The 22,558-nt window shown below is 36.4% G+C and overlaps 1 protein-coding gene across 8 annotated transcripts in view; it reads right to left on the bottom strand.

The window, feature by feature from the left end:
• The window catches only part of LOC145974535 (putative multidrug resistance-associated protein lethal(2)03659), a 338,604-nt gene that overhangs the window by 115,377 nt on the left and 200,669 nt on the right, over window positions 1-22,558 (bottom strand). For 5 of the 8 annotated variants that reach the window (XM_083104431.1, XM_083104438.1, XM_083104432.1 and 2 more), the window contains exon 3: window positions 4,367-4,618. The exons of 2 other annotated variants lie outside the window; for them this stretch is intronic. In XM_083104431.1, coding sequence (XP_082960557.1) covers window positions 4,367-4,618 — 252 coding nt within the window. Of the gene's footprint in view, window positions 1-4,366; window positions 4,635-22,558 lie in introns of all 8 variants that reach the window. One more of the 8 variants, XM_083104435.1, reaches the window with a different exon arrangement.

Raw genomic sequence — 22,558 nt, 5'->3', positions numbered from 1 at the left:
ACTATTGCGAATTTCTTTTCACCAAAATCGTTTGGTGATTGATTGATAATATTTGGTATAATATTCAAAATTTTTATTAATCTGCCGTTTTTTCAAAAAATCGTAAACAAATTTTTAATGTTCTTTTAGCCTCCCCACTTTGACTATTGAGCATTTTTTTTTACCAATCGTTTGATTATTGATTAATAGTGTTTGGCATCGTATTCAAAACGTTTAGTAATCTCCTGTTTTTTAGAAAATCATAAACAAATTTTTAATTTTTTCAGAAAATTGTGAAGGAGAGTGGTATCCTCACCGATTTCACTGAAATTTTACATATTTTAGTGCGTAAAATATGAACATGTCAATTAAAATTGTCCCTCCCAATTAGGAAAAAAGTTACGAAACACTAAAGTTGACAGGTATTTAGGATCAGGAAACCTATCATACCGAAATGTAGTGACATGAATATGTTCCGTGATTACGTGCGCATCCGTTTAGTTATTTGTCGCTAGCGGAGCGCACGAAATTTGAACTTTATAATATACTAAAAATGATAGATACCGAAAAGACTAACGAGTATCTTATGCAAGGGAGAGTGTATTATGAATTTCGCACTGAAAGCACAGAACGGTGTGAGTTGAACCTCGCTTTGCGTGTATATACATATATATATATATATATATATATAACTTTATATATATATATATAAAGTTCGTCAAAATCCGTGATCTCATTATCTGATACTCTCTTTGTCAACCACTATGCTTCATGTTCACAGAATCTAAATTACTGCAACTAATTAACTTAATATATAATTGTTTAAATAATTGCGATTTTCTCATAAACGAGAATTCCTCTTTTATATATATATATATATATATATATATATATATATATATATGTATAAAAGAGGAATTTTATATATATATATTATAACTAATTCCTCACTACTTCATAAGCAAATGGTACGATGCAATATTCAAGTATTCGCGAGAAAGGACTCCACACAAATCTTATGGAAAAGCTTTCAGTGAAATTGTCTAAAAGTTGAGTATGTTTTAGTTTATGACTTCTTAATCAGAAGTTCCACTGGGCATGACCTTAAAAAATGGACAGATTTTTTATTACAGACGATTAAAACGGATAATTAGATCATATGCTGGAGATGTATTCGACATTACATGTGGAAATATGCGTGTATGATGATATATTCGTATATGCATGAGTCTTTTTGTGTGTGTGTGTGTGTGTGTATGTGTGAGTGAGTGTGTGCGCTTCTACTTACGCAGATCTTCTTTAATTAATTTTTCGTTAAATACTGCGAATATCGCAAAATTGTAGAAGTCTCCTTCTTAATTTGAGCCAATCTACCTTCACTTCGGGATTGCGAAAAATTTTCAGACACCCTGTGTGTGTGTGTGTGTGTGTGTGTGTGTGTGTGTGTGTGTGTGTATACAGGGTGTCCCATTTTAAAAAACGCACCTCGATCATTCTTCAACGAAACATTTTCAGCAAAAATGTTTCAGACAAAAATTGTATGGTTTCAAGGGAGACATAAGATGGTGTCATTAATTTGACATTGAATAGTTACTTTTTTAAATTGTAGTTATTTTTAATAATTAAAATAAAAGTGTAAATAATAATAAAAAGTAAATAATAATTAAAGTAACAGTAATAATGACTACAAGTGAGTGAGCAAATGAGAAATTGAAGGTCACGTGAAGGTCACCTTCAATTTTTTTAATGGAACTGCCTACTTTTTATTGCTTATTCTTGCAGCTCATCTCGAGAGCTGTCCAAAACACTGTAATTAAGTTAGTTTTTATTACGTACTTTCCGAGTTATAAGGCTTGAAATAATTTTTCAATTTTACATAAACCATAAAATATCTAGTAAAATATTCATTTTTCGATTATCTTACCTTAATACTTTTATGCACAAAATAATGAGAGGAATCAATTGGTGTAAAGAAAACACATAATTGTTTCGAAGAAAAAATATGTAAATTGCAATTAACAATTACATATTTTTTACCTTGTATATATATATATACCTACATACATGTGTGTGTGTGTGTGTGTGTGTGTGTGTGTGTGTATGTGTGTGTGTATACAGGGTGTGTCATTTTAAGTGATGCAGCTGAATAATTCTTAAAGTAAAAGAGATTGGGAAAAATGTTTCAGACAATAGTTTTATGGTTCCGAGGGGAGCAGAAGTTGGTCACATCAATTTAATTGTAGGTGGCGCCACTTTCGAGATTTCTGCATGGCGGCCATTTTTTTAAATGGCAATCGATTTTTTTGTTCTAGTGAATGTTGTAGCTGGCATTGAGACGAATACAACGGTTTTTATTTTTTGAAATCGGATCATTTTTCACTGAGTTACAGTGTCCCAAAGTTAATAATTAAAGTAAAAAGCTTCCACCCCCATACAGTGTGCGTATTTCGTGACTCCAAACCGCCCTTCACCTCTCTCTCTCTCTCTCTCTCTGTGTGTGCGTGTGTGTTGTTTCTATCCGTTATTTGGACTAATTCTGTTTGACCAGGATGAACGACGTGGACGTGGCGGGGTTTTCATCCCTTTGGGATACTTGATTTACGTGAGTCCCCTTGCCCCTCTCACGATTCGGGCTGCTTGATTTACGTGAGTCCCCTTGCCTCTCACGATTCGGAGTGCTTGATTTACGTGTGTGTGTGTGCGCGCGCGCGCGCGCGTGTGCGTGTGTGTGTGTGACGGATACCAGGCTTAGAAGCGCTAACTTTTAAATTGATCTATTTAATAAATGTTCGAATACACTACCGTTCTGTTGTAAACATAAACGGAGCCGTTTCTGAAAATTTGTAACGGTAGATAACAAAACTCGCCGAGGGTAATGCTAAGCACGGGAAAATGCGTGTCAAGTAGTCTGGAGCTGGTTGACCATCAAACAGAATCAGTCCAAATAACGGATAGAAACAACACACACGCACACACACACACACACACACACAGAGAGAGAGAGAGAGAGAGAGAGAGAGAGAGAGAGAGAGAGAGAGACAGAGGTGAAGGGCGGTTTGGAGTCACGAAATACGCACACTGTATGGGAGTGGAAGCTTTTTACTTTAATTATTAACTTTAGAACACTGTAACTCAGTGAAAAATGATCCAATTTCAAAAAATAAAAAACCGTTGTATTCGTCTCAATGCCAGCTACAATATTCACTAGAACAAAAAATTTGATTGCCATTTAAAAAAATGGCCGCCATGCAGAAATCTCGAAAGTGGAAAAGTTTAAAAGTTATTTTAAAAAAAAAATATGTAATTGTTGATTGCAAATTACATATTTTTTCTTAAAAACAACTATGTTTTTTCTTTACACCAATTGATTCCTCTCATTATTTTGTACATAAAAGTATTAAGGTAAGATAATCGAAAAATGAATATTTTACTAGATATTTTATGGTTTATGTAAAATTAAGAAATTACTTCAAGCCTCATAACTCGAAAAGTACTCAATGAAGAAATACTTTATTATAGTGTTTTGGAAAGCTCTCGAGGTACAAGAATAAGTAATAAAAAATAGGGGTTTCCATTTAAAAAAATGAAGGTGACCTTCACGTGACCTTCAAACGACTTTTCAGGGTCAAATCAATGAAACCATCTTATGGCCCCCTTAAAGGCAATTAACTTTTATTTAAAACATTTCTTTCTTCAATGCTTCGTTTTTGAGATATTTCGCATTATCAACTTAAATGGGACACCCTGTATATGTATACAGGGTGTAACTGAAAAAGTGCCCAGGAGCAAATAGCGTTATTCCTGATTAAAAATCGAATCGAAAAGTCCTAAACCATTTTTTTCTATAAAGCTTAATAAAGCGGTAATTATTGAGTAAAGTTGCGCCAATAAGCACCGATCTTTAGCCGGGCGCACGTCAGTGAGTCGCGCACCTGGTAGTGTGCGTGAACGCTCCGCTGCTACGGCGCTATATCATGCCGCTATCGTGCAATATTCTTATGCGTCGTAATAATGAAAAAACTTTATTTTGCATTAAAAATCGTATTTCTTTCGTCAAAAGCGTTTCCTTAAAAAAAATTTCGACAAGGAGGTTAAAGGTCGGTGCTTATTGGCGCAACTTTACTCAATAATTATCGCTTTATTAAGCATTATAGAAAAAAATAACTCAGGACTTTTCGACTCGATTTTTAATCAGAAACAACGCTATTTGCTCCGTAGGCGCTTTTTTAGTTACACCCTGTATATATAATCTATATCATATTCTGTATATTGTTTTTTATTATTTCAAAAGAAAAATAAATAAAATCAATATTCTATTTTTAAATTAATATTAGCATGATGATATTGTATAATTTATCTCTTTATTTAATAAGAAATTACCGTATACCTAGAAAATAATTCCATAATTGCTTCTGCTAATCCAATTAGTAGAAATGGTTTTCCAAAACAGCGTACTAATACTCTGAGTAATTGTGGCTTAGATCCATTTTCTTTCTTTGTACATGATTCTAATTCTTTTTCCCATGCTTTATTTATAATTTTATCCAAATGGCCAGTTTTGTCTTGCGTAAGTGTGGTATAAAGGTCAACTTCTTCCAAATCTTTTTTGTAGCCAATTCGAAAAATATTTCTGGTCCACCTATATATTAAGTTTTCTAAAGTATCCAAAATGACATATCATCAATTACTCTATTTTAGCTCTCAAATCGAGAGAATAGATAGAGATGCAATTTATATAAGCAAATGTTTAAATGTTACATATTTTCTTTATAAAGTCTACTCTTTTTAATAAATTATTATGCAATTATTATGCAATTATTATGCAATTATTAGCAATTATTAAACTATTTAGATTCAAGGCTCACACATGCTTTATTTAATTTCTCTTCTGCTCTCACACATGCTTTATTTAATTCTTTTTAAGAATCTTGAATATTATTAACCAAGATTCCCACGATATACAACCGAAATATATAAGTTAGCATCTATGTTTATTCTTATTCTCTTTCTTATAAATAAAAATATTTTCAATCATTGTTGATTTTAAGTTGATATTCATTTATTGATATTAAGCACATATTTTGATGTCAAAAGGACAGTGGTGTGTAATATGATGATTGATCGAGAAAAATGATGCCTCTCACATCCCACGGTCAATCTTCTGCTTCACCTTCGAGCGGTGACACTAATAATCCTTATGAAAGACCGGGTAACCAAACCCGGTCGGAAATGAGGAAACAAAGAAGTAAGGTGATCTGGTTGAGGGAGTTGAGCGCTGGGCTAATCATCCAGTCCCGGAAAACTTACGATTACGAAAGCTCAACAGACGCCTCGAATAGGAAGGAAATCAGGCTTATGACCCGGCAAGTTAAATAGGCATAACGATTAGAACTCTTCACTTGGAATGTCAGAACACTCTATAGAAGCGGTGCCCTCTGCGTCAACCCTAACCTAACAGACACTTTAACAACATATAAGGCCGACATAATTGCAATACAAGAAATGAGATGGACAAACAGCGGTATCCTACACAAAAATAACTTCGACATTTATTATAGCTGCGATAAGAAAGACTATGCACTGGAAGTAGGCTTCGTGGTTGATCGGACATCAAAACACCAAATTATAGACTGGAGGCCAGTGAATCAAAGAATATGCGTAATACGCATAAAGGGTAAATTTCGCAACATCAGCCTAATCAACGCGCATGCACCAACAGAAGAAAAAAATGAAAACGAAAAAGATATCTTCTACGACGCACTAGAAAGAGTCTTGGACAACTGCCCGCGGAATGACATGAAAATAGTAACTGGAGATCTGAATGCAAAAATACGGCGCGAGGAGTTCCATCTACGCCAAACAGGGAAACATAGTCTACATGATGAAAGTAACGAAAACGATCTCAGAGTTATCAACTTCGTAGCAAGCAGAAATGGTGGTGGATAGCACCATGTTCCCAAGGAAGAACATTCATAAATACACATGGGTTTCGCCAGATCAAGAAACACGCAATCAAATCAACCACATTTTGATTGATGCACAGCACACATCGAATCTGACGCAAGTAAGAACCATGAGAGAGGCAAATATAGACTCCGACCACCTAGTTAAGGCAACGATAAGATCTCCAGCACAAGAACACAACAAATCAGAAGGGAAAAAAAGATAAATAGATGCTCTAAAAAACGGAGATCTATCGCAACTTCTCAGAATCAGGCAATTACTGGAGACAATTGAGAAAACCAAAGTAGAAATCAAACTGCTAAGCGAAAATGCAACATCTGTGTGGGAATCTTAAAAACAGTCACAGAAAATACATTAAGAACTCAACGAAACAACAACAATAAAATGAAGGACTGATTCGAAGAATGCAGGGAAGTGACACAAAAAAAGAACCAGGCCTACTTGAAAATACAACAAGGTAGAAGAATTCGAGCCCTAATGGAAAGATACAAAGAATTAAGAAGAACCGAAAAGCGCGTCTACAAGGTGAAGAAGAGAGAGTACAATGACAAGATCTTCGAAGAGCTGAAATCCTTGCACAGTCAGCATGAGGTTAAGAAATTTTACCAAAATATCAACAACGGTAGGAAGGAATTCAAACCTAGAAACATGATCAGGGACAGCGAAGGAAACATCCCAAACAACACCTATTCGAGTGTTAGTTGACTGTCAGTCGGCAGAAAAAGTCTAAAGTTGACTTCAAAGTCAGACTGAATGTCAACTTAAGTCGACTAACAGCCGACAAATGACTCGACTATAGTCGACTGTCAGTCAGCTAATAAGTTGACTTAGAAGTCAACTTTATAGTGATTATAAGTCAATTTTCAGTCAATTTAATATCATGTCCATTAACTACTAAATTTTTATTTTAATGTCATTTCTCAAAAACTTGATCGATTTAATTCCCATACGGAAAATAATTGGTATTAGATATCCACTAGATATTCTTCATAAGCTTAAAGATTTCCACGAATATATGAAAAATAGCTATTGTAGATGCTGTAGATAAATGTCTGCAATTCGAGGTTTCATAAATATCTACAAAATATGTAAATCAATATTCTGTAAATATCTGTACAACATTCTGTGGATATTTATCATATAAAGATAAATATTTATTACGTATATATTCATATTTATTTTTGGATGGATATTCATTTAATGTTCTGTATATAGATACATATATGATGGAATTAAAAAATAATTAACCGTCTGCGGTTAATTATATGGAGCTCTGAAACTCCTTGCAAAAGAAGCTAGCCTTTGCTAGCTAGAGGAGATGCGGCTATAATAGTCCGCGCTCTTTGACCGATAAGCCGTGATTCGTGGGACCTGTGCCGCGGCCTTATATTACTATCTTAGATGAATTTCACTTTCGGGTTAGGCGTTTCCCTTTTCACCATCTAGCGGCGAGGTGTGAAGCTCGTGGAAGTATATGAATATTTCTATTGTTACATATAATACAATTAAAGAATAATGAAATTAAATCAATCAAGTCTTTGAAATGCTTAATTTAATTGAAAATGTCTAATTTTAATCGACTTTTCGTTTTGCCGAAAGGCGACTTTTAATTTTCTGAAAATGGTCGACCTTAAGTCGACTCATAGTCGATAGTTAAAGTCGACAATAAACTGTACTAGAAATAGTTGACTAAACGTCGACTTAAAAAGACGACTTCAAGCTGACTAAAAAATGTCGACTATCAGTCGGCAAATAGCCATTCGTGCTGTGTGGAATAGTGAGCAGCAAGAAATATATCCTGCAAAGATGGAGAGAACACTTTGTGGAGTCTTTAACGATACAAACAACAATACCATCAGACAAAATAACAACGAACAGGAACCGCCGAACGCATAAAATACAACACCGGAGAACAACCAACAATAAAGGAGCGGAAAAAGTAATTAAAAAACTAAAAAACAACAAAAGCCTCGGAGAGGACACTATCCAAGCCGAATTAATTAAAGCAGCAAGATGGACCACACCCTGGATCCACAAAATCGTTGTGGATATATGAGACCTGAAGGAGCTACCAAAAGGAATGGGGGTCAGCGTGATATGCCCATTCTACAAAAAGGGAAACCAATTAGAGTGTAAAAATTACAGAGGCATAGTATTCCTTAATCTCCTGTTAGAGAGGTTACGCCCATATGCAGAAAAATGCATAGGGACATATCAGGCTGGATTTCGAATGGGGAGATTCACAATCGACCAGATTTTTGCACTGCGCCAGATACTGGAAAAAACAAGGAAATATAATATAGACACCTACCATTTATTCATTGACTTCTGATCCACATACGACAGTGTAATAAGAAACAAACTTTACCAAGCAATGAGCGATCTTTCTCGAAAATAAACCAGAGAATTATAGCGGCATTTAGATGTACCCATGGACTCAATACTTACCTAAGAAGTCCGCTCATCAATAGAAAAACTATCCAAATCTACAGAACATTGATTAAATCAGTTTTCACATATGCATGCGACACGTGGACACTGAACAAAAAAAGATGAGCACCTTCTCTGCATATTTGAAAGGAAGATACTTCGATGAATCTTCGGAGGAATGAGCATAAATGGGACGTGGCGAAAAAATAATGACGAGTTGTATGAATTGTGCCAACTACCTGATATTATAATCTACATAAGGGTCCAGAGGCTCAGATAGGTTGGACATATGCAGAGAGCAGCCAACGACTATCCTCCGAGACAAATTATGTTCTGTAAAGTGTTTGGGATAAGGCGGCGGGGCAGGCCGAGGCTGAGATAGCTGGACGAGGTCGCTATCGGGGTTAAGAATTAGAGGACCATGTCTTTGAACAGGAGAATCTGGGGACGAAAGTTAGAGCAGACACTGGCCCATAAAAGGCTGTTTCGCCAATGATGATGATGATGATAATAAATCATATATTTTATTAAAATAATGATTGTAAAAATAATTTTGGATAAATTTTTGGATAAACTTTCGAAAAGAGCATATCTCCGATTGTTCTGAAATTTTAAATATTAATGCATTTCGACGCACGGATTACGAATATGAAAATGAAAATTGGTAACAAAGTCATCTTCAAGGTCAAAATGAAGAAAAAATAGCTTTTTTTCTGTATTCTGTTTATTATCTTAATAAATATGGATTTTAATAGAAAAAGTTTCAAATAAAAGTTATACCTCTCTTAACAACGCAACTTTTATGTTCTATATATTATTACTGTAAAAGCAACATTTTATGAGAAAAATGCAATTTTTTTTTATTTTAAAATTTAAGCCCATCTATTATTTTGGAGTGCGTTATAATCCTAGCCTATCCTTCCCATGGAAAGTATATGCGTGGATATAGTGGGTCAAAGCTACCAGATCTCTGACGTAAGCAACATGCCACACGTAGTGGAGGGAGTAACGGACATATGAGCGTAAGCGTACGTGTGAGCTTGACGCTTCGGCTAGCTTCGGGTACTAGAAGAGGACAGAATACAGTTTTTCTATCTCCTTTCTACCAAGCTGGCAACGAAAGACGAGCGACGCTGCTTGCTTTTCGATATCTCAATGCGTGCGACAATATTAAATATTTTTTCCTTACAGCTTTTTATACATATATACAGGGCGATCCTGAAAAACGTTATGTCTTTAAAATGACGTATTCCTGACACCATTCTAAGACAATTTTTCCTTTACCAAAATTTGATTTGAAGCGTAGTTTTTGAATTATGAGCAAAAATAGTTAGTAAATCACGCGTCGGGTACAGAAGGCAGGCAGGAGCGGCGCGGCGTGCCGCGAGCGCGGGCGCAGCTGACCGCCCGACGGGTGATTATCACCGCATGAGTCGCTAACTATTTTATCTTATAACATAAAATTATGCTTTAAATAAAATTTTGGTAAAGAAGAAAATGTCTTAGAATTACGTCAGAAATACGTGTTCCTTAAAATAACGTTATTTTAATAATGAAAAATTCCGGATCGCCGGCCGTCCGACGTTGCAATCAGCTGATTGCTACACGCGATGTGTGTATGGCGGAGTGTGTGCGTAAGAGAGAGAGAGAGAAAGAGAGAGAGAGGGAGGGTAGGAGGGACAGACATTCATACACACGCACGCACTTTTTTTCTCGCTCTCTTTCTCTCTTTTACGCAACACTCATACACTCTCTCATTCAGTCTCTCACTCACACTCTCTCGGTCACTCACTCACTCACTCACCTGCTTACTCACTTGCTCACTCACCTTGTAGCAGCGTAGCGAATCTTCATGCTATGTATTGTTGTTATCTGCTGCACGGTTATGATTGCTAGAGATGCGCGACACATCGAAATTTTTTCGATTATTAGTCTCACACTCGATTGACACAATACAGATTACACGATAACGAGTTTACTGTTTATTCACTCACTATTGATTTATCGATACCAAAAATTACTTTCAAAGAAACGCGAATGCAAACAGCACATGACTCGACGCGAAGCGACGGACCGCGGAGACTGCGCGACCACAAGAGTTATGTTGCCAGAAACGCGACACGCGACATCTAACAAACGACTTGCGCGTGGCGCGTGATTGACGCGAGATAAGACGAACGATCGGCTAAGAATTAAAATTACATTATTCTTGCGATTGACTTAAATCTTCGCATCGTGAATGCAATAATTTCGAAAACGTAATAACGTACAACACATGCTTTTTAAAATAATAATTATTTATTATAATTAGAAATAGTTATTATTTATAATAAATAATTAATTTTTTAAGTATGTCATTATACGTGTCATGTTTTCTACCGCATTCGCAATGCGAAGGTTTTAGCCGATCGTTCGTCTTATCTCGCGTCAATCACGCGCCACGCGCAAGTCGTTCGTTAGATGTCGCGTGTCGTGTTTCTGGCAACATAACTCTTGTGGTCGCGCAGTCTCCGCGGTCCGTCGCTTCGCATCGAGTCATGTGCTGTTTGCATTCGCGTTTCTGTGAAAGTAATTTTTAGTATCGATAAATCAATAGTGAGTGAATAAACAGTAAACTCGTTATCGTGTAATCTGTATTGTGTCAATCGAGTGTGAGACTAATAATCGAAAAAATTTCGATGTGTCGCGCATCTCTAGCAATCATAATCGTGCAGCAGATAACAACAATACATAGCATGAAGATTCGCTACGCTGCTACAAGGTGAGTGAGCAAGTGAGTAAGCAGGTGAGTGAGTGAGTGAGTGACCGAGAGAGTGTGAGTGAGAGACTGAATGAGAGAGTGTATGAGTGTTGCGTAAAAGAGAGAAAGAGAGCGAGAAAAAAAGTGCGTGCGTGTGTATGAATGTCTGTCCCTCCTACCCTCCCTCTCTCTCTCTTTCTCTCTCTCTCTCTTACGCACACACTCCGCCATACACACATCGCGTGTAGCAATCAGCTGATTGCAACGTCGGACGGCCGGCGATCCGGAATTTTTCATTATTAAAATAACGTTATTTTAAGGAACACGTATTTCTGACGTAATTCTAAGACATTTTCTTCTTTACCAAAATTTTATTTAAAGCATAATTTTATGTTATAAGATAAAATAGTTAGCGACTCATGCGGTGATAATCACCCGTCGGGCGGTCAGCTGCGCCCGCGCTCGCGGCACGCCGCGCCGCTCCTGCCTGCCTTCTGTACCCGACGCGTGATTTACTAACTATTTTTGCTCATAATTCAAAAACTACGCTTCAAATCAAATTTTGGTAAAGGAAAAGTTGTCTTAGAATGGTGTCAGGAATACGTCATTTTAAAGACATAACGTTTTTCAGGATCGCCCTGTATACTGGGTGTTCCATTTCAACTTTGCCATCGAAATATCCCGTAAAGTCTAAAAGATACGAAAAAATGTTTCAGACAAAAGTTGTATGGTTTTGAGGGGGACATAAGATGGTGTCATTAGTTTGACCTTGAAGAATCACCTGAAGGTCACGTAAAGATCACCTGCAACTTTTTAAATGGGACACCCTATATGCTTTTGCATATTCTTGTAGCTCATCTCGAGAGCTTTCCAAGACACTATAATAAGTTAGTTTTCCAAGACACTATATTAAGTTAGTTTTCATTAAGTACTTTCCGAGTTATGAGGCGTTAGGTCATTTCTTAATTTTACATAAACTGTAAAATATCTTGTAAAATATTCATTTTTCGATTATCTTACCTTAATACTTTTATATACAAAATAATGAGAGAAATAAATTGGTGTAAAGGAAACACATAGTTGTTTCGAAGAAGAAATATGTAATTTGCAATTAACAATTACATATTTTTTCTTAAAAACAATTGTGTGTTTTCTTTACATTAATTGATTATTCTCATTACTTTCTATATAAAAGTATTGAGGTAAGATAATCGAGAAATGAATATTTTACAAGATATTTTATGGTTTATGTAAAATTAAGAAATGATTTCAAGCCTTATAACTCAAAAAGTACTTGAAGGAAAAATATTTTATTATAGTGTTTTGGAAAGCTCTCGAGATAAGTTACAAGAATGTGTAATGAAAAATAAGGGTTTCCGTTTAAGAAATTGACGGTGACCTTCACGTGACCTTCAAAAGACCATCCATGGTCAAATAATTGTCACCGTCTTATGTCCCCCTTGAAACCATATAACTTTTGTCTAAAACGTTTTTTTCTACAATCAAAATTAAAAAAGTTATTCGGGGTGATCGATTAAAATGGGACACCCTGTATATACAGGGTGTACCTTAAATGATGCACTAAAAACTTTAGGAGCGTATTCTAGAGGTCAAAATAAGACTTTTTTCCTATGAACATGAGTCTGCAAATGGACCCCCCTCCGAACTAAAATTCGAAAATGTGTGAAATTGACCAAACACGCGCAATGCAAATTTATTTATCTCTCAAGAGAGGGTGATAGGTAACGTCAAAACCAAGGCCAAATAATAATTTTTCTGAAATACAGCCAATTTTCAATTTTTTCCCCAAATTTTAGAGGCCTCTAGCTCGGAGGGGGGTTCATTTACGGACCCATGTTCATAGGAAAACAAAGTCTTATTTTGACCTCTAGAATACGCTCCTAAAGTTTAGTGCATCATTTCAGATACACCCTGTATATATATATATATATACATTTTAACATATACAGGGTGACCCATTTTAACTTAGGCAGCCAAATAACTCGAAAAATAAGCAAGATAGAGAAAAATGTTTTAGACAAAAGTTGTATGGTTTCGAGGGGGCCATAAGATGGTATCATTGGTTTGACCTTGAAGAGTCATTTGAAGGTCATGTGAAGGTCACTTCAATTTTTTTAAATGGAATACCCTATATATTTTTGTACATTCTTGTAGCTTATTTCGAGAGCTTTCCAAAACACTATAATTAAGTACAATACAAGTACTTTACCTTTCCGTTAAGTACTTTTTGAGTTATGATGCTTGAAATAATTTCTTAATTTTACATAAACCGTAAAATATCTTGTAAAATATTCATTTTTCGATTATCTTACCTTAATACTTTTATGTACAAAATAATGAGAGGAATCAATTGGTGTAAAGAAAACACATAGTTGTTTTTAAGAAAAAATATGGAATTGTTAATTGCAAATTACATATTTTTTCTTCGAAACAACTATGTGTTTTCTTTACACCAATTGATTCCTCTCATTATTTTGTACATAAAACTATTAAGGTAAGGTAATCGAAAAATGAATATTTTACAAGATATTTTACGGTTTATGTAAAATTAAGAAATTATTTCAAGCCTCATAACTCAAAAAGTACTTAACGAAAATGTACTTAATTATAGTGTTTTGGAAAGCTCTCGAGATGAGCTACAAGAATGTACAAAAATATATAGGATGTTCCATTTAAAAAAATTGAAGTGACCTTCACGTGACCTTCAAATGACTCTTCAAGGTCAAACCAATGATACCATCTTATGGCCCCCTCGAAACCATACAACTTTTGTCTAAAACATTTTTCTCTATCTTGCTTATTTTTCGAGTTATTTGGCTGCCTAAGTTAAAATGGGTCACCCTGTATATACATATATACATTTTAAATAATACGATCACACATATATATACATATATACATTTTAAATAATACGATCAAATATCTCCGAAACGATGCGTTAAATAAAAAAATGTTTCAAACAAAAGTTGTATGGCTTGAAGGGCGCCATTAGATGGTGGCAATAATTTTACCTTGAAGAGTCATTTGAAGGTCACGTAAAGGTCACCGTCAATTTCTTAAATGGAATACCCTATTTTTTATTGCACATTCTTGTAGCTTATCTTGAGAGCTTTCCAAAACACTATAATAAAATATTTTTCCCTCAAGTACTTTTTAAGTTATAAGGCTTGAATTCGTTTCTTAATTTTACATAAACCGTAAAATATCTTGTAAAATATTCATTTTTCGATTATTTTACCTTAATAATTTTATGTACAAAATAATGAGAGGAATCAATTGGTGTAAAGAAAATACAGTTATTTTTAAGAAAAAATATGTAATTTGCAATTAACAATCACATATTTTTTCTTCGTGTTTTGGAAAGCCCTCGAGATAAGCTACAAGAATATGCAATAAAAAGTAGGGGGTTCCATTTAAGAAATTGACGGTGACCTTCACGTGACCTTCAAATGACTCTCCAAGGTCAAATCATTGCCACCATCTGATGGTCCCCTTCAAGCCATATAACTTTTGTTTGATACATTTTTTATTTAACGCACCGTTTCGGAAATGTTTGAGCGTATTATTTAAAATGGGACACCTTGTATATACAGGGTGGCCCACGTAAAGTGTTACAAATTTATATCTCGGAAACGAAGCAATTTAGAGAAAAATGTTTCAGACAAAAGTTGTATGGTTTCAAGGGGGACATAAGATGGTGCCATTAGTTTTACCTTGAAGAGTCACCTGAAGGTAAAAAAAAAATGTAATTGTTATTTGGAAATTACATTTTTTCTTTCGAGACAATTATGTGTTTTCTTTACACGAATTGATTTCTCTTATTATTTTTTACATAAAAGTATTAAAGTAATATAATCGAAAAATGAATATTTTACAAGATATTTTACGGTTTATGTAAAATTAAGAAATGATTTCAAGCCTCATAACTCGGAAAGTACTTAATGGAAACTAACTTAATTATAGTGTTTTGGAAAGCTCTTGAGATGAGCTACAAGAATGTGTAAAAGCATATAGGGTGTCCCATTTAAAAAGTTGGAGGTGACCTATACGTGACCTTCAGGTGACTCTTCAAGGTCAAACTAATGGCACCATCTTATGTTCCCCTTGAAACCATACAACTTTTGTCTGAAACATTTTTCTCTAAATTGCTTCGTTTCCGAGATATAAATTTGTAACTCTTTACGTGGACCACTCTGTATATATATGTGTGTGTGTGTGTGTGTGTGTGTGTGTGTGTGTGTGTGTGTGTGTGTGTGTGTGTGTGTGTGTGTGTGTGTGTGTGTGTGTGTGTGTGTGTGTGTGTGCGCGCGCAAATACGTCTTAAGAAATAAGATTATATGTATATGTGCGTACAAACTTGTAATACGTGTGTATGTATGTGCATACGTGTAAGACATTAATTTATCGTATAGTAATTTTCAAAAATCACCCCTTCGAGATGGAATTTAATATCTCAGAAACAGTGAGTCGTAAAAATATAGAAATTGTGTTAAATAAAATTTTTAAATAAAGTAATTTGCTATATAGTAATAATTTGCGAAAGCCATCCCTTATAAAAGAAATTTTTAAAAACTTGGAAGTGAAATCTAATATTTCAGGAACGATGCACCAAAAAAATATGAAACCTGTGGATTCGTAGAAAGACCTTTATAACTCCAGAAGGAACTTTATAAAGGTAAAAAAAATACGCCAAGTACATAAAAAAATATTTTTAAAAAATCTAACATAAATCGTATAAATCTGAAGGTCCAGAGTTCGAATCTCTGTTCGGGCGCCAATGTCACGGACGACTTCCGCGAACTCGCCGATGGATAGTCGCAGCCGAGATCAGGATTTGGTTAGGCAAGCTAAGGAATCACTCGGTTATTTTTGTCAATAATTAAAACGAGTTTATTTCAGTGGTGTGTATGTACAAGAGTGTGTTGGTGACTGTGTGTGTGTGTGTGTGTGTGTGCGTGTGCGTGTGCGTGTGCGTGTGTGTGTGTGTGCGTGTGTGTGTGTGTGTGTGTGTGTGACTGTCCGTGCAGTGTACAACTGTTTGTGTAGCGAATGAATTGTGCAACGTATAAATGTTCCGTTGTTACATGTGCGGTGTATAATTGTGTAGCGTATAAATGTGCAGCGTATAAAGGTGCAACGTATAAATGTGCAACGGATATATGTTCGGTTATTACACGTGCGGTGTACGAATGTTCGGTGTGTAAGTGTTCGCGCTGTGAATAAAATGCGGTGTATAAATGTTCGTAACGCTAGCCCAATCGTCGCGGAAACAAGAATTCGTTTAAACGGCTTCGCGCGATGCAAAAACGCGTCAGGTGTTACGGCGGTCTGTTGTGACCGCGCGGTCGATGACCGCGTGACGTACGCGTCCCGTGCCGGTGTTTTTGCCGCGTATTGTGACGCGTGGTGTTAGTCGCCGTAAATTTCGATAACTCGAAACTGCTCTCGCTCATTATGAATAATTATTTGCGAGGGATGGAAAGTCGCAGGAATACGCCGTGCCGACGAGAGCAGCTCGCTTTCCTCTCTACCCCCCGTAATTAATTACAACAGCGTTAAGACGGCGGGATATTTGCCGTGATCGAGCGATCTTTCGACGGTATCGGAGTTCGCTCCAATATTTTCTTTTGGCGGATGCTGAATTAAACCGGAGGCCCGAAACTGAGAGTGCTCAGCTGAGACGGCAGTGCTCTCCACCTTCTGTTCGTGGTTCGAGGCTGTTATCAGGATCGGTAGGTTTTCGGATCGTTGCTTGCTGTCGCAAGCGGAATCGAAAAATGGTACCGTCAGAATGCCGAGGGCCCTTTTTATACCCCGGGTAATTAGTCCCGCGCCGGCGTAAAAACGGGATGGCCCCACCGAGCGGCGGAAAAACGGTACGGTACGGAGCGAATCTACTCGGTGGAGCGCGGCGGAGCCGAGCGCGGGGGGTTTCACCCAGAGCGCTTCGGGGACCCTCGGCGAGCGGCTGCCATTATTTCTCTGAGCTTCCTGCAACACTAATTTCGGCCAAAGCGGCTCCAACTCGGTCCCGGTACGTTGTTTTCCTGGAGTGGCCTTTCCCGAAATTGCTCGTCGCACCTGCTGAGAATATAAATTTTAAAAGGGCGGCAGCAGTAATCTTGAGGTGACTCCCTCGCTAAAAATTGATGAAAAAAGTAATAAGAAAGAAAGGCTAAAAGACCGTGGCACAAGATGTTAGAGTGTAAAAAACAATAAAGACTCTAAGTAAGAGACATAATATATTAATAATCAGTTAAAAATAAAAATACATACGTACGTTTCGATCTTTTCAAGATCCTTTTCAATGTTCAAGAAGTCGTTAGAAAATAAACAAAACATTAAAAATTTCAAAATCATAATAACGGAGCGCGATTAAAACAAAGACAGGCGCGATGGGACAACAAATAGACATTGTGTACAGTAATAACGGTCGCCACTTTTTTTAAACGCTAACAATTGATGTGACGAATGAAAGCGCATAGACAGTTAATAAATGAAAAGGCTAATAATGTCTTGCTACTAGCCACATTTTCTGAAAAAAGGCTAACACACCTATCACTCGGAAAGGCGTAATAAATTCGCATACGTGAAATTATTCTTCGCAAATATATATTGTGTGACGATCCCCTGATGAAAAAAGGCCTTATATTAAGGGCCTTCCAAAAAGTTTTTGTTGAATGATTCAGGACAATGGTGGGAGGTTGGCGTTCACAGTAAACAATAAATTGAGTGGTATCATAAAATTACACAAAGATCCGTTGCCCAAGATGTATCATTCTAATGTCGTCTATAAGATTTTTTGCAGGGACTGTGATGCATCTTACGTAAGACAGACTGGCAGACGGTTAACGACTAGATTAAAAGTCTATGGTTGGTGGATTATAAGTCTATGGTTAATTATTCGTCTGAATCCCATACAGTGGTTTCGTCTCATAGACTCTTAGGTCACGACTTTAATTGGGAGGACACGACAATTCTCGATGAAGAACCTTTTTATAGAAAAAGATTGGTTTCTGAGATGCTTCACATTAGCCAGCAAAAAAATGGGTTGAACTTACAAAATGATACCTCATTATTAAAGGACGTTTATCTTCCTATTATTAAGAAATGTCTTGCTTTTTCAAAGTCTCCCGTCCCATTGCTTCCTACTCCCTAAGCCCCCTTTTTTTTCCCTTTCCCCTTAACCTTTCTCTCCCCGTTTTTTCCCCTCCTCCTCTCCTTCTACTCCTTCTTCACATTTGATCGGTTATCGCTCAGTCGTTTCACAATCCTTCGCCTTTAGAGATGGCCTCTCCTTTGTCATCTCGTTTATCTGTTTTCCATCTTTGTAAGTATCTAGCGCAGACTCTTGATTTTGCTCTAAATAGTTTTTCCATACTGTTTACGTAATATTTAGTCGCTTTTATAACTAATTTTTGTTCATCATTATTAACGGCTTTTTATGATTGCTGTTATGCTTGACATGTGCTTCTTTGTTTCTTGATATATTGCTTTCTTTCTTTTGTATTTTCTTACATAGGCATCCATCTCGCTCATCGGTTAAGCGATTTGATTTGTCTCTACCGATTCTTTTGTGGATTTTCTACCTGGAGAGACTTCTGGTTGTTTTTAAGAAAATTTTGACCAAGTTCATTTTTATCCTCACGACTCCATGACCTATTTGGAAAATTTGGGCCTTTTTTCATCGGGGGATCGCCACACAATATATATTTGCGAAGAATAATTACACGTATGCGAATTTATTACGCCTTTCCGAGTGATAGGTGTGTTAGCCTTTTTTCAGAAAATGTGGCTAGTAGCAAGACATTATTAGCCTTTTCATTTATTAACTGTCTATGCGCTTTCATTCGTCACATCAATTGTTAGCGTTTAAAAAAAGTGGCGACCGTTATTACTGTACACAATGTCTATTTGTTGTCCCATCGCGCCTGTCTTTGTTTTAATCGCGCTCCGTTATTATGATTTTGAAATTTTTAATGTTTTGTTTATTTTCTAACGACTTCTTGAACATTGAAAAGGATCTTGAAAAGATCGAAACGTACGTATGTATTTTTATTTTTAACTGATTATTAATATATTATGTCTCTTACTTAGAGTCTTTATTATTTTTTACACTCTAACATCTTGTGCCACGGTCTTTTAGCCTTTCTTTCTTATTACTTGATTTGTTATCATCCGGACCGTATATTGCGTTTATCATTGTATTGATAAAAAAAGTCCCTTCGTGCCCGGCGAAAAAGAAAGGATCATCCAACAATTTACAAGAGGATAGGGGCGCGACAGCCACAAATACGGCCCTCAAGGCCGCAGGATTAATTGGGCCACGCGACGATCCTGAGGGACGTGGAAGCACCACAAGTGGCCTAAATACTTATTAATTTGCCGGCGTGACTCTGACGGGCTCCCGCTCGTCACTGTTCGGTGAACCGGCAAGGAGGACGACGGTTCTAAACCATTGCTCTAGATGCCGAGATCACGGAGGAGTACCAGGAGCTCGGTGAGACGAACGTCGACCTCATCAAGTCATTATCTCATGTATTAAGGTAGAATTCGCTCGAACAATGTCGGTGGCGTATTGCTGCTGTCGTTAGATTACTTTTCGAGATTTTGCGTTTCAGAGATTTTGCGTAGTAAAATATGATGGCCGGCCGAAGGACTTTGTTCAAGCTCTCTTAAATTAAGTGCCCTCTCTCCCAGATTATTAACGCCGACAGTCAATCTACTTGTAGAATTTTGTGTAGAATAATTTTTAATTGAGATTGTTGTTCGCGCGAGCTCACACACGCATGTAATTACGATTTTCGATAGCTGGCAATTACGTCGCAGCATCGATTCATATATTCAAGGGGTTCGGCCGTGATTATTGTTTCGATATTTTGTATAATAGTTCGCGTTCTATGTAATACGTCTTCGCGTCATTTTAATAGAGTTTCTTGTCGAGTACGGGACGACTTCCGACATAACCGTTCAAAATATTTGCGATATTCAAGCCTATGTAACACCGGATTATTTGCCGTCTTCCGAATTAGAGCACTCGACTTGTCTTTAATTTCGTTTTGTTAATAGAAAATATCAGTAGCTGCGTAATTGAGTTAAACGTGCGGGAAAGTTTATTAGTCTTACGCCCGGCAATAATATAATGTAAATATTGTTACGATTCGATTCATCTTTTTAATCTATTCCTTTTCCCAATTTTTATAGAGTTAATTACTGGAACGAATATCACAAAAATCTTTGTGAAATTCATTCGAATTCTCTGTTGTCGAGACTCAGATAAGTCTCGTATCGCGCGGAATTCGAGAACTTCTTTTCGCGCTTTCTACTATCGCGCGACACGTGATATTATTGTGATCACGCTCGAACACCGGCCCATCGCTGCCGGCTAATAAAATTAAACAGATTGTATGACGCCTTTCAATCTATGCGACTCTATTTGTTTCGCCAGCTATTATGCTTATTTTGAATATATTCTAATTCTAAATGTTATATTGATCTGTCTTTCTTTCAGCGACTTTGCATTCACGATCCTTCCTTGTTAATTATAATCGGATCGCCCCCTCTACCATTCTCAAAACGGGGCTACTCGAGCGTCCGTCGCGATTATTTTAAGAGCTTCTTGAATGTATCGATATCGGTAAGTTTTCTTTAGAGCGGTGCGGACTTCCTCATCTGGCGCCCATCAAATTTAGAGTTCATAATGATTAAAATTTTGGAAAGAATCGCGCCAAAGGTGTGCCGTGGACCAATATCATCGGCCATAATTAATTTCATGCCTTTATAATAAAATTAACGGTCACAGTATACAGGGTGTTAGAAAAGTCTGGGAACAGTCAAATATCTCGAAAACAAAACGTTTCTGAGAAAAATGTTTCGAACCACAGTTGTAGGATTTCAAAAGATCTATTTACTGGCGCTATGAGTTTAACCTTGGGTGGCGTCGCCAAGGTCAGAGCAAGGTCACCTAGAATTTTTTAAATGGGATTTTAAAAATCCCCCTATTTTTTATTACTTATTCTTGTAGCTTATCTCGAGAGCTTTCCAAAACACTATAATAAAATATTTCTTCATTGAGTACTTTTCGAGTTATGAGGCTTGAAATAATTTCTTAATTTTATATAAACCATAAAATATCTAGTAAAATATTCATTTTTCGATTATCTTACCTTAATACTTTTATGTACAAAATAATGAGAGGAATTAATTGATGTAAAGAAAAAACATAGTTGTTTTTAAGAAAAAATATGTAATTTGCAATTAACAATTCCATATTTTTTCTTAAAAACAACTGTATGTTTTTTTTACACCAATTGATTACTCTCATTATTTTGTACATAAAAGTATTAAGGTAAGATAATCGAAAAATGAATATTTTACTAGATATTTTATGGTTTATATAAAATTAAGAAATTATTTCAAGCCTCATAACTCGAAAAGTACTCAATGAAGAAATACTTTATTATAGTGTTTTGGAAAGCTCTCGAGATAAGCTACAAGAATAAGTAATAAAAAATAGGGGGTCCCATTTAAAAAATTCTAGGTGACCTTGCTCTGACCTTGGCGACGCTACCCAAGGTTAAACTCATAGCGCCAGTAAATAGATCTTTTGAAATCCTACAACTGTGGTTCGAAACATTTTTCTCAGAAACGTTTTGTTTTCGAGATATTTGACTGTTCCCAGACTTTTCTAACACCCTGTATATACAGGGTGTTCGGAAATTCAACCGCCAAATTTTCAGAGATTGTCGGGGGCACCATGAGAATCATTTTTTGCAAATGAACCTGGGGTCGGAAACGTGTCATTTCATCGCTATGGCATACAGAGTGTTCGAAAGAGTCGGGACCTCGAAATATCACAAAAAATAGGTTTTACAAAAAATTGTTTCAAACAAAAGTTGTAGGGTGTAAAAAGGTCTATTTACTGGCGTCATGTGTTTGACCTTGGATGGCGTCGCCAAGGTCACGACAAAGCCACCTTGAATTTTTGAAATGGAACTCTCCACTTTTTATTGCATATTCTTGTAGCCCTTCTCGAGACCTTTTCAAAGCATTAATTTTACCAACTTTAAGTAAGCCGTTTCGAAGTTATCGAGCTTTTCATGGTAAGATGTCTCGCCCACGAAGGCAAGAGATCCAAACACAAATTCGATTCCCAGATTGGAAGATGATCTAGCCAACCATGGCAAGATCGGTGGCTGATCCAGCCGATGAAGAAAATGGCCCAAAATATCATACGCATTGGTCAGTTATAAAAGTAGATCCACCATCATTTACCACTTCTACCTTCATTCGCGGATAATAATACGATAGCTACAGTCGTCGACTTATCAGGAAAAACTTTATAACTTCAATAACTTCGAAACGGCTTACTTAAAGTTGGTAAAATTAGTGCTTTGAAAAGATCTCAAGAAGGGCTACAAGAAT

Source organism: Camponotus vicinus, unplaced genomic scaffold (assembly GCF_025532165.1).
Source record: "Camponotus vicinus isolate PSW18456_S1 unplaced genomic scaffold, iyCamVici1.0 SCAF_7, whole genome shotgun sequence".
Lineage (NCBI taxonomy): Eukaryota > Metazoa > Arthropoda > Insecta > Hymenoptera > Formicidae > Camponotus > Camponotus vicinus.
The sequence above is the reverse complement of the archived record's forward strand: the minus strand, read 5'-3'. Positions and strand labels throughout refer to the sequence as shown.